Source organism: Candoia aspera, chromosome 2, assembly GCF_035149785.1.
Source record: "Candoia aspera isolate rCanAsp1 chromosome 2, rCanAsp1.hap2, whole genome shotgun sequence".
NCBI lineage: Eukaryota > Metazoa > Chordata > Lepidosauria > Squamata > Boidae > Candoia > Candoia aspera.
This window is the reverse complement of record NC_086154.1, coordinates 122,145,241-122,158,946: the sequence shown is the minus strand read 5'-3', so window position 1 is coordinate 122,158,946 and position 13,706 is coordinate 122,145,241. Positions and strand designations below refer to the sequence as shown.

Here is a 13,706-nt window from a genome sequence, read left to right as displayed (position 1 = left end):
ACATTGCCAACCATTTATGTTATAAAATTAATTACAATGTAAGTTTACAAGACTATAATCAGAATATTATTAAAACTTACCTGGTTTACCTTATTTTCACAGGGATCAGTCACTCGATTCAACCCATACTCAAGTGTGTCTTGCATTCCAGGCTATAATACAGAAACAAAACAAAATGTAACAAAGATATATTTATGCCATATTATTTTTTTTATAATAATAGGTATAGTTAGAGCTATGATTCAACTAGCAAGTACAGGATGCTCTAGCTGCTCTTTTAGCTACCAAACTAAATCTAAAACAGGAAAGAATTTCATTCATGTTTTATGAATATTTATTATAAAATTTACACTCTGCCACCTCTAAAGACATTGGCTGCCTTACATCTCTTAAAACATAATGATACTATCCATTAAAACAATAACTAATCAATACAGTTAGAATTATAATATAGAATGTAATCCAATCTCAAGATAATGAAGGCAAGAGTAATTTTTGCCAAAGCTTTCTGCTCTCTAAAAGGCTGCAACTGGCACATCAGTCTAAGTTGGGCAAAGGAGCCTGACTGTGGTCTCCACCTGCTGATTAAACAGAACCTCTGAGTCCAGAAGAATTACCAAGTCACGAACCTGCTACTTCACAGGAGGAGTACAACCTCATCCACAGCTATCGTAAGAGCCGTGCTGAGCTCTATTCTGGACAAATAGCAACTCTGTCTTGTGGTGAATCAGCCTGAATTTGTTTAGTCCCACTCAGTCTCTCACAGCCATCAAACACCAAATGAAAATATTGACTGTATCTCTGATTTGGCCATGGAAACTAATTTGCACCCTGATGATACCTCATCCTAACTGATAGATAGCTAAAGCATAATGAGACTTGTAAGACTGAAGTCAGCCCCAATATGTAGATCAGACCAAGAAATTAACACCACATTAAGACTAAAACTATTTTTATTAAGACTGGCTATAGCGAGAGATTCTTGCAAATGCAATTATGCTTTACCTCCTCCTCCTTCATTGTTGGGGCTTAAGCAATATTTCCCTTGTTGATGCTTTGGTAGCAGATCTGTCAAGGTCATCCTCTTTATACTCTACACTTTGCTACTAATCCCCAGCTCTTGCAGAAGAATGTCAAAACAAATGGTACCAAAAACTGCTGAGAGGTCTAAAAGGACCAGCAGGGATAGACTCTCTCCATCCATGTCCCAAGAAAGGCGACTCACAAGAGTGACCAAAGCAATTTATGTCCCACAGCCAGATCTGAAACCTGACTGAAAGGGATCCAGATACTCTTGCTTTGTCTGAGATTTCTCTGCAAATATATCTCTCCCCCACCCCCCGCCAAAAGAAGATTCGAGACTAGATGGAAGTTGTCCAACATGGCCAGAACAAGGAAAGGGGTGCACGTTCAGCATGGGGTACACATTTAGGGCAGCAGAATCAGCCCCCATCCTCAAAGAAGCACTAACTTTAAAAAAAAATGAAATTAAAAAGTGGGGGGGGGGATATCACCAACAAAGGAAAAGAAATAGTGACTATACAGTGAAGAAAAAAAAACATAAATATATTATAGTGATTAAAATAAAGTAAAAGTGACAAAAAAGACTAATTAACAGTAAAAAAGATCCATATAATATCTGTAACTAACTATGTAAAATTAACTCAGTCCTAAACTGCCTCTCAAATCCAGCCAGAAAGAATGAATCTAGCCTGCAGGTATCAGAGCTCATACTGCAATATTCTAACATTCTGCACAAATTTATTACATATAAAAATATGTATAATGTATTTTATACATCCAAAAATGTTATTATGGGGCTGAAATATATTGGACTTATAATATTTTATTAGATTCTTGAGGTTTTATGTCTTTTTCTTATGATTTTGCTGAATATTTTCTTGTTTCTGAATCCTTGTGTGCATGTATGCTCAAATTTAAAACAGAGAAAGCCTCACATCCCAATGGTCAGGATTAGGTTAGAAGTCACCATCCTCTGGAAATCTATCTTTAGGATTAAGAGAGGTAAACTAAATTTTGTATTTTCCAACTGCTAAGTCACTATGTAAGACCAAGGAACACATAAATGCATATTTACTTCTGCAAACATTTTTAGAGGTCAGAGATTTCCTGACTTTTTTTTATTATTATTATTATTATTATTATTATTATTATTATTATTATTATTGGTCCCCTTGTTTGCAGTTTATAATCCATGTAACTATGGCCAGGACAAATACCCACCTATAGCAGCATTGGGTATCAGAGCCCAGTAAGGTCTTCAAGCTTCAAATGTATATTTATCCCAATGAAATGTTACTCCAAACCATCCTGTATATTCTGTAAATTTTAACTGGCACTTCCTCCCAGAATGCTGCAGTGCAATGCTACCTTAAGGAGCTGTATAATCATGGCTCACAACCGCCACTAGGGAATCCTGCAGCTGAGACCCCACTAACCTAGGAGAGAGACTTTGGCAGAACACATTCTTAAGGGCCTCTCCAACTATAGCCAGAATAATCCAGAAGAGACACAGCAGCAAAATTCCCTTTTTTGTGTACCAATGATATTAAACGTGTCCATTGCTGCATTTGGTAACTCTAACAACACAGGCATTTTTCTACATGGCCTCACAAAATCTGGGCATGGGAAGTTGACTCATAAAGAAAAAAAAATACTACCCAGTCAGTGAAGAAAGGAACACTTCGACATAATAAACAGATTGGTACTGCTATCACATCTGCTTTGAGCACAGCTGAGTTTGGATCTGCTATCTGATGTCTGCTGAAGTTTGGCCATCAATAATTAAATCTCAGCCAGTGCTATCTTAAAAGGGCAAAAAAAAAAAGGCGGGAGGGGGGAAACAGCTCAAGAAAGAGAAAGATCCAAAAGCAACTCTGACATGATCAAAGATGTTTCAGCAGGAAAGATGAACGAGGACCAAAGGGGCTGTTGTGGTGCATAGACCTTTTCTACAGATGGTACTTTTTTCTCCCAAGCCAAGCTCCAATTACAGTCTGACATTTGCCGGAGGCTTATACTTTTCTGTCTGTTAACTGCTGGGCTCTCAGTGGCCATTTACACTGTGTGCACAATTAAAAGTGGGTCTTTGATTATGATTTGGGATTAGGGAATGTAGCTTCTTGGCATGTGTCAGAGTCATACAGCCTGCTGTGATCAGTGTGGTACTGCTCAGGAAACTACCCCCAGCATCTGCCAGAAGTGCCTCCCAAATAACAGAAACAAGGTGTTGTTGGATGCCCAGCTTGATGTCTTTTTCCAGATGGAAACGTTTCCAAAAGCACCCTTCAGAGCAGCTCAAGGCATGGAAGATGCATGAGAGGAAATCAGATAATCAGGAGGCAGAGATTCCATGAACCTGCAGTTAATTTTTTGGCTTTTGGCAGTAACTTCAATTGGTTTTGAGTGAGATCACAATCACAGCCCTGTAGAAATACGAATCATTCAAGTCAAACTAAGCAGCTTTGTTCATGGAATCAAATATAAATAATACAGATTTTTGCCCAATGCACAACTCTCAGAAGATGCAGGAGTAACCCATTATTGGTTCCTGGGCAAATGTGTCCCCTGTCTCAAGGAAAAAGGCATCTGGGCTCCCTTGTCACTTTACTGAAAGAGCTGTCCATTTTTTACTCCTGCAACAGTCCCCAAGCTTCATGCTCATGTGAGTGGTGAGAAATTTAACAACTCACAAATGTAATGCTGCAATCCTACACATACATGTTCAGCATTTATTATTCACCATTTACATGCTAATGTATGTATAAAACCACCAATTACATAGGATTCTGGGCTGCCTATAGCTAAAGTTGTGAAATACAGTATCAAAATAAGTATTAATCCAACAGAATTTAAGATGGTGTCATGAGCACTGATGGTGAGCAGGAGGGGGCCCCTATCCAGGGGGGAAAACGCATGCGTAGTAGTGAGGAGTTGAGCAGCCATTCAAAGAGACACAGAACAGACCCGCCTTGACTTTTGGGGTTTATCTGTATGGGTTTTCCCATGCTTCTTCAGTTTGTTTGGATTTTCTGTCTAACGTAGCAGTAATAAAACACTAAAGACCTATTCCTCGTCTCAGCGTGGTTCCTGACTGTTAGGACAGATGGTAAGCCAGTGTAGAAATATAGGCCAGTCACTTGGAAACCACAAATGACCATTCCAAGTGGAGGTTATCTACTAGGTTTGATTCACTATTCAGGCCTTGTAATCTTCCAATTATACTTCTCAGGGTAGGGAGGAAAGGGAGTAATTTCCATGCATATCTGTCTCTGGAATAAAGAAAGCAACCCATCCTTCTGAAGCAAGAACATCTGCCTGCAAAGGAGTCTGTCTGTTGTGCTTCTGTCTAGGTCACCATTTTATGTTTGGATTCAACCTGTCTTGAGAATCAATGACTCATGAGGGGAACTAATTCTTATTTTCAAACTCAGTATAATGAATCATTTTCACACAAAAGAACATATTTATTTAAAAGTTAAGTCTGTTCTTGCTTACAGGTGTCCGGTGCACCAGCCAGTAGGCTTTCTCTTGACACTCCAAAGTATACCGGTCTTCTTTCTTTCGTTCCTTTCCTGTCCTGCAAATCCAGGACAATACTTATTTTTTAATAAATCAGAACATAAGATTGCAATTATTTCTCAGGATTATTTGTACATTCCTACAAGAAATAACATAAATGTGGCATGGATTTTCTTGCAGATCTTTAATACGCACGATGAAGAAGAATGTGCCACTTCATTCTATAAACATTCCCTTCCTTGGATTCAGGGATCATTCTGTGTATCTTTTTCTCTTAACTGTAGAAATAGTCCATCTTTTAGTGACTTAAGAAAATGTTGAATAAGAAGTTTTCTAAAACAACATGACAATAAAGCAATAGCATTATCCCCATTTTACAGCTAGGGGCCTAAGGTTGGGAAGGCTTGCCTGTAGCCATTTATGGAGTTCTCAGTTAAGGTGAAATACAAAGCAACCACAAACCTTATTACGGTATTATGAAATTGGCTATGGACAGTCACTAAAAATGTTGTCCAACGACAAATATCAGTGTTAGCATCCCATTACCAGAGAAGAAGAAAACAACATTTATATCTCTCAAACAGGCCATGTATGCTACTGTCCAAGAATTTTATTTATGTGCAAAACTGCAAGTCAGTTATTGATGATGAGGTACAAGGGCAAAGGCAGAGCCACGTCAATTTTTGATGACTCTTCTTAGAAAGAGGGAGAAGGTAAAATAAAATTACTGTGGAGCTTTTGGTACAGTTCTACAGAGGAATTATTGAATCTGTTATCTGTTCTTCTGTAACTGTCTGGTTTGGTTCCGCAACCAACCAGGACAAATATAGACTTCAACGGATAGTTAAGTCTGCAGAATTATTGCAATCCGCCTGCCTTCTATAGAAGACCTGTATACTGCAAGGGTCAAAAGGAGGGCAGAGAAGGTATCTGCAGACCCTTTGCATGCTGGACATAAACTGTTTCAACTTCTACCATCAGGATGGCACTACAGAGTACCGTATGTCAAAACATCTAGACATCGAAACTTTTTTTTTCCTCGTGCCATTGCTCTGTTGAACTCCTAATTAATGTAGCCTAATGATTGACAATGTATGGTAAGACATGACTGCTAAGATGTGACTGGTAATGCTCTGTTAAATGTGAACAAATGTTAGACAACAGATGCAGTATACTGTCCCTTAATTCTCCCTTTAAATATGAGTGTGTGTTAGTTAATAGCTGTAGTATTATTTCCTTCAATTTTTTTTCTTTCTTGATTGTATAGTTTTAGTAAATAACATTATTATTTTACTATTGTTTATTTTTGATGTTATGTAAATATATTGAAAGCTCTTCCACCGAAGTCAAATTCCTTGTATGTCTAATCATACTTGGCCAATAAAGTATTATGCTATGCTATGCTATGCTATGCTATGCTATGCTATGCTATGCTATGCTATGCTATTCTATTGCTTATTCTTTTGCTCAAACAAAATACAACCCCCCCAGTTAAGAAATGGCTCCTACCTGTACTGCTCCTTGGCCTGCATAATAATGAAGTCCCATTTATGATTGATGTTTTTGTTCAATGTGCTATAATGTTCCTGGAAAACCAACCGGGTGGGCAGGGGGAGAGAAGCAAAGGGAACAGGCATCCATTATGCACTCACAACAAAGGATGTGATAAAGAGCTGCAACATTGGCCTTGTGTACCAAGCATAAAACAAGCATGGCTGATAACATTTTTCAACAGAATTTCTTAATGTTAATCACAATCACAATAGTGAAGTAGTCAGTACTTAAAAGTGATAAATGTTTTAACAGATATTTTTTTTAAAAATAATGAAAAAGACCAGGCAACCTTTGTTTATTTTACTTTACATATGTATATATCACTTGTTGTTTAAGATAGAAGACAGAATTAAAAATACACTGAAGCATGGAAAATGCAATAACATTAAAAACATAGTCAAAAAATACATGATTGTAAGGAGAGATGTGTGCACTTCAGGTTGAAGCCAAAAAAGTGCTTTGGAGCTGGCATGGACATGTACCCTCCATCTCCTTAAGAAGCAGAGAGCCCAGGAAAATATGTTTGAGTTGAAGCACCTTATTGCATCCTATCAGCTTCCCTAACTCAAGTGCTTACTTTCCTGCAATCGGCAGCCACTGTGTGAGCCCAGGAAAAAATGCAGCTTTCTTTAAAGTGGTGGTAACAGATGTAATTTGGGTGCCTGTTCCCAGTCCAAAGCACCCATTTGGCTTTGGCTTCACAGTGATACATCCCTGGTTGTAAGTACTTCAGCTGCAACATCATGAGCTTAAAATGAATAAAAACATTTTCAGCATCCACCCTGATTACAGCAAATTCAGCTAAATGGTATGACTTTATGTGGATGAAAGTATATATTTTCATAAACTCAGATCTGCTCCTGCTAATCTTTTTTGTTGCATTAAAAGAACACAGGAAACTGTCTTGCTACCTTCAGTTTGCTACTGCTGCATTTGGAGACCTTCCTGATTGCACTGCTAAATATTGGGAGCAAAACATTAAATTTTGGTGGTATGTTTTTTGGCCTCCATGAAAATATAGAAAGAAGTATGTTTAGTCTCCACCAGGTTTAATGCACCTATTCTCCCTGCCCCCATCAAAAACCCCTATAAAACCCTAACCCCCAATATTATCATTGTTCCTCCAGATACATTACCTACCCTTGTCTACATTATCAGATAGAGGTTCTTTAGGGCATGTTCCTCAGTGTGATATCTGTACCTCTAAAAGTGCCTGCAGATATCTCCCTTGGCACATGCCAGGATGCAGGCTCTATCTCATTTTAGTTTTTGAAATTCTTTTAAGGAAAAAATAAATGCATGTGAAGCTACCATACCTCAAGGTAAGTGCCAACTTGAAGCATAACCTTGATTTTCTACAACATTTCTGGGCTCTACATATATTCCTGGACTGAGAATAACTCATGCCCTCCTCACTTCTAGGATAGGAGGATTTCCTGTTCTGCCCAATCCAAATTCCAGGTGAGCATTTTCCAATGGAAGAATAGGTGGTAGTAATGTAACTATCTGCCCAAGCAAACCTCTTTCCCCTGTGAGATTGGCCAGATATCCCATTCAAGTAAAGGGGGTAGGAGGATGGGTATCCCAGAAGGAATCAGGCAGGCTTGCATTTGTGATTGCAGCAGAATTCAATTCCTTCCTGCTACAAGATAGTGGAGATCAATCTTATCAATTTGCCTTCTGGTAAATGAATGTTTTATGATTAACCATGACTGGCCTGGTAACCATGTTGTGCATACTGTTGGGATGCTGTTAGTCCATGCCAGTTCAAACTAGAATAAGAAGCACTCATCCATGGTTTGCATCACTGAGATCTGGCATGAACAGGCCAGTGGTACTGACTTCACCCATTCTGCCCAGCATCAGCATATGTCAGACAGGTAGGAGTGGTGGGAGGATTGATCACAGCCCTTGATTAAAATTCTGTCTCATCAGGAAACTAATTTGTCTGGGAGCTGGCTGTGACAGTTTGTACCTGGCATTAGATCCTATCTGTCCTGCTTCCTAAGGTTTTCTCTGCCTGAGCTGGTAGAGGCCATCTCTGGGGTAAACATGGAGAATCCCAGGACTGTTGTCCTGGGAGACTTCAGTATACACTATATGTCAAGGCTGCTCACTGAAGTCTTCATCGCCACCATGAGGCTGTCACAGAACACTGTAGGCCCAACATACTGTATATTGGAGGCTTAGTCTTGATCTATTTTTGGAGGTAGGCCAGGCTGGCAGTGAACCAGTGGTCGGTAGGATATAAGTTCCCCCATTGTCAGGAGTGAGATTTGAGCTGATTGTGGTTGACCACCCCATATGTAAAGGAATGTGGAGATAACCTTGATGATGACATGGATGAGCTGTTAAGGGAGGACTGATGACCACTCATCATCAACTACTTTTCTGGGAAAGTAGAAAGTAAAAAAACGAACAAACAAAAAATAACTTTGCTTTTATATTGTTTGGTATATGAGGGGACACAGAAAGTCTGGCAGGCTTTCAAGATTCTATTATACCTGCAATAACACAGCATTCCTGTAATCCTTGTGGTTTCTATTTCCTGACCTGGCCTACCTCAGTGGGTTGACATCAATCTTGAAAGCTGCCAAAGGTTCTGGACAACTACTTTGTTTGTTGTTGTTTATTCGTTTAGTCGCTTCCGACTCTTCGTGACTTCATGGACCAGCCCACGCCAGAGCTTCCTGTCGGTCGTCAACACGCCCAGCTCCCCCAGGGATGAGTCCGTCACCTCTAGAATACTACTACTACTACTACTACTCAGCTATATTTGTTTCTTGACTATGGTCCTTAGAAGCAGCCGATTACCTAGTCCTATATAGTGTAGTGTAGTGTAGTGTAGTATACAGTTCATACTATATTCTTTCCAAAAACAAGATATACCTGTTAACCCAATTATATATGGGATGACAACTACTTTGAACAAAACTACCTTTAAGTTCACCTGTTATTTTGCTGTTCTCTTTTTAAAATGAACTGTTTTTAATTTTTACATTAATTGTTTTTAAATTTTGTTAGATTTATTATGATGGTTTTAAGATTATTTTTTCCTTCTCTTATAAACCACTTTGGGCTCCTTTGAGAAGAAAGTAGCATATAAATAAAAGAAATAAGCAAACATGCCCTTAAGCCTCCCGTGCTTGACATATCTCAATAAAATGATCTGGAAAACTTACCAAATCATTGAAATAATGGTACTAGATAAGAGGCTTAGGCAGAACCTTGCATAAGAAAACGAAGTATCTTCCTACCTTTTCATATTCTTCTAGAATTCCTTTCCTCTTAATATTTTTCTTTGCTAGATAGATGGCTAGGGATTTAAAAAAGAGAACATACATTGTTTGCACAGCTGCAAAAACCAAATGCATGTGATTAATGACTAACATTTAGCCTGTCATACAGTATTTTCCAAAGGGAGGCTCTGTCCCAGGTGCAGCCAGCAAAGACAGATGGAATTCTAGGGAACCAGGCTGCAAGAGAACACGGGTGTCTTCTCCAGACCCATCAGCTGGACCACACTATACAGTAGATGTGGAGGAAGCAACAGCAAGTGAGAGGCAAATAGAAGTTTAGGGAAGTTTAAATGGGAAGCATCCTTTAAGTAACAATAGCTTAATATCTTGAACAAATACATGTTCAAGACATAGAAACAGCAAAGATCAGAACGGCTGTTTTCTTTATGTTCCTGGTCAGCAACTACTTTTACCAATGACTTTAAAATGGGAATGACTTTTAATACCCTTTGAAGTCCAAGGGTTATTTAAAAACAGGGGTGTATTATGTCCAATGAAGATACTGTAAGATCTCTTCAAACATATACAGTATATAGCTTTGATATTTTCTCAATTGTCTTTATTGGTTGATGACAATTAGCTGACCTATTTAGCTGCTTCATACTTAGACAGATCGTGAGACTATCTAACCCACACCTAACTAGCATGACTCATTATGGTTTTTGAGACCTTTTCCTGCCCCCCCAGAAGTCCTTTCAACTGTAGATGCCAGAAATTGAATGAAGGCCCTTTTGTAAGTAAAACTGGCACCTTACCACTGAACTATGAGAATCATACATGTTACCCAATTTGGTGAGACTGAATGAAATAGTCTGAAGGATAAAAAGGATGACTGGAGTTGGCAGCTGGCATACAAGAAGAAGTATTGAAAAAGTTGCGTACAGTTGTAGACTGAAACTTATTTGGTTTCAGAGCATTGTCTCCATGTATGGATATCATCTTCCTTTCCAAGAGGCTGTATCTTAATAAACAAAGAGATCCCCAAGTGAAAAACTGATCCTGTCTTTTCTGTCCCAATGACTTCACTTGGAGAGATAGAAACATGGAAAAAAAGATAGTCAGAGAGTAATGCAGTCCTAATCTTTCAGTTGCTTTCTGTGTGCATGTTCTTCCACATTTTGAACAGCTTTTGTGTTCTTCTCAATGCTTTTCCCAATACTACTATATCCTTTCTGCACTGTCTTTAACAGTACATAGGATTCAATTAATTGATGTGCCACACTTGAAGGAATCAATCTGAAAGAGGGCAAGCCTATATTTCTTGTATTATAATTAGTATTTGCTTTAAATATAGACAGCCTTCCTTATTTTTGTTTTGCATAGAAGCCTTGCTGAAGCAATCTAACAATTAAGCTATCTAACCCTAAAAATCAGGGCTCCGTTCCTAATAAGTCACAAATTTCTTTCATTTGAAGAAATAATTAAAGTTATGCTCTTGCGGAAATTATTTTCTACCATGCGGTGCCTCAGAAGCAACATGCCCACTTGACAAGAAGGCACAGGAGAATATAACACAGATAAAAGACATAGACAGTTCTTTCCATATGTACCCTAATTACCTGCATAATGACCCTGAAGAAAGCTGTATTATGTTCAGTGGACTAACTCCCAAATAAATAAAAAATAAAATAAATACCAGGATTGTAAATTTAGCCTCATTGTATTTCTTTAACCTGCTCTTTCAATTTACATCTTCAAGTTGCTGGATACATCATCTCTGTCCACCAAATTATTTCTTTTATGGTGCAAAACAGAGAAGGGATCACCTGGCTTTCTACTTTCCAGCTCTGTTCTGCTACTGTTATGCATATAAAAGGTTTAAGGCTGGGATATCAGCCATTTGCTAGTTTACTTCCTTGGTGAATACACCCATCTTCCATTTCCTTAACAGTACAGTCTCTTTTAACTCATTCAAAGACTTCCTGGTCATCTACAATGGGTTCCTAAAGCTGTCCAGAATTATTTTTCTCACTGGAATAGTATTTTATTTTTGAGAAGTTCCCAAGCTTCCTGTGCTTCCTTTGACTTGATGGTTCCTATATTGGGTCCCACCCAGAACTTCTTTAAACTTGTTGAAATTGGATCTCCTGAAATCTAGTGTGTGTGTATGTTTATGTTGTGAGCCATTCAGAGTCGATTTCGAGTTGGGCAGCACCTAAGTTGAATGAATGAATGAATGAATGAATGAATGAATGAATGAATGAATGAAAGCAGGGTATGAACTGCTATTTGAAATAACATTTTTTTTAAAAGCAAGTAATAGGGTAGACTCCCTTTTAAAGAGAGGAGTATATTTTTCTCCATAAATGATTACTTATATGAAAGTTATTACAGTAGGAGACATTTTGAGTTTATATGGTTTTTGCCAACATTGAAATTTCACCAAGAAAATGGAGGTAATATGTTAAACTTACCATAATCTGTGTCTTCTGCTCCCCACTGCTGGGTTGGCCAAAAGTAGGGTGTCTGTAGGAAGGAACACAAAAACTAAGAACCAAGTTATTGATCAATTTCTTAACTGAGTTCTTCTAAATCATTCTTGTATTTAGTATACCACTGCTAGCCAATAAAGCTTAAAATGTTTTTAAACTCATTTCAACATGTTTCTTCCTTATTATTTCCAATTATTTTAGAACACCTTTGAATAATGCCTTAACAATGATGGGGAAAAGCCAAAAAGTGTGGAGGCAAAGCCAAAGATGCTAAGAATAATAACATTAGTAAAATTTCTTAAGCTTTAAAACTGTAGATTCTCTCTTAATACTTGCATTTCATGGTGAAAATGTTATATACAGTACAGGTAGTCCTTGTTTAGTGATTACAATTGGGATTGGCAACTTGATTGTTAAGCAAAGCAGTCACTAAGTGAAACCGCGACTTTGCTTATGATCTTACTTCGGCTTTCCTTTGCTTTACAGATCTGTGAAGATCATAAATGTGAGGATTGAATGCAAAGTTGCTTTTTCATCTGTTGTCGCTAAATGAGGCAGTCGCTAAACAAGGACTACCTGTACTCAGTTTGCAGTCCTTTCTCACTTTTATGTTGAAATAGCTATAGCTGACTCACTCCATCAAAATTGTGTTTCAGTCTGTGGTTATTCAATTATATAACAAGGAAAATATGCAACATGGAAGAATACGCCAGGGAAGGTTAGAAGCAAACTATGGAGACTGGAGGCAGGAAACGTAGGGGCAACTGAATTTTCAACCCACTGGAGTAAGAGAAAAAAGAATGGGATGTCCCGCATAGTAATATTCTGCTGCCAAATATCTTTCCCTGAACCAGAGTATAACTCTCAAGTTGGAAGAAGTGGCAGATTGGTCAGGGCAGGTGCCCTGTCTGCTATACTTCTCTGTCTCTCATTCATGCCATTGCTTTTGCTGGCCTGACACTAGTGAGTCTTCCCTTCTGCTCTGCCCAAGGAAGTTATGTGTATAAATTTGATAGATAGATAGATAGATAGATAGATAGATAGATAGATAGATAGATAGATAGATAGATAGATAGGATGATGAGCTTCTCCTCTTGTTACGCATGGGAAAGCCACCATTATTTTTCCCATCTGTCTTGCAGCATCTTAAAGTGGGGTATGCCCATTCAAGTGGTTGCCACCTTGGCCTTACATAGCTAGATGTCCTTGGCTGGCTGCAGCTGGCACTGCTTGTTTACCAAGTCATGTGGCTACAAGCCTTCCCATGCACTGTGTTTAGTACTATTTAACAAATATGGTAGCAATTCACTCTTTAGGTGGCATGCATCCAGATTATTTTGAAAAGGACTTTTTAGAATGTTGCTTGATTAGAGCCTATAGAATAACATTCCCATATGAACAGTCACAAGAATCTGCCTAGTATGACCTAGTATGACCAACTGCTCTGATAATCTTTACACTCAGCTTTTGGGGCACCCAGACATCACTGCTGGAGGTGTGGCACATGATCACAAGGTTTCTTTATTAGTGGCATTCAGACTCAAGGTATCACTCCTTAAGGAAATCAACCTCCTTCTGCATTGACTGGTATGCTAAAACTCTACTTTTTCGAAGAGCTTTTGTGGAGGAAAAAGGACAGATTTCTCTCTGTGCAGCTTGTCCTTACTCCTGTCCCACCTTCTATGATAGAACTCAAGGCAAAAAGTTATCCCGCTTTTACTCTGGCACAGCCTTCTCCAACCTGTATTGGGATTACAACCACCAGAATTCCCAGCCAATATAGCCATGAGAAGTCCTGGCTGGCAATTCTGAATTATATAATCTGGGGGGTATGGCCTGAAGAAGTCAGGGAGACATGTACCTTTGCATCATGCCCCAA

General features: G+C 38.6%; 1 protein-coding gene across 1 annotated transcript in view; it reads right to left on the bottom strand.

The window, feature by feature from the left end:
* Positions 1-13,706, bottom strand: part of RGS9 (regulator of G protein signaling 9) — a 68,485-nt gene that overhangs the window by 39,300 nt on the left and 15,479 nt on the right. Inside the window, exons 5-9 of the mRNA XM_063296539.1 lie at positions 11,810-11,861; positions 9,354-9,412; positions 6,052-6,128; positions 4,519-4,600; positions 90-152 (exon numbers count right to left, since the gene is read on the bottom strand). Of these exons, the coding sequence (XP_063152609.1) occupies positions 90-152; positions 4,519-4,600; positions 6,052-6,128; positions 9,354-9,412; positions 11,810-11,861 (333 nt within the window). The remainder of the gene's footprint in view (positions 1-89; positions 153-4,518; positions 4,601-6,051; positions 6,129-9,353; positions 9,413-11,809; positions 11,862-13,706) is intronic.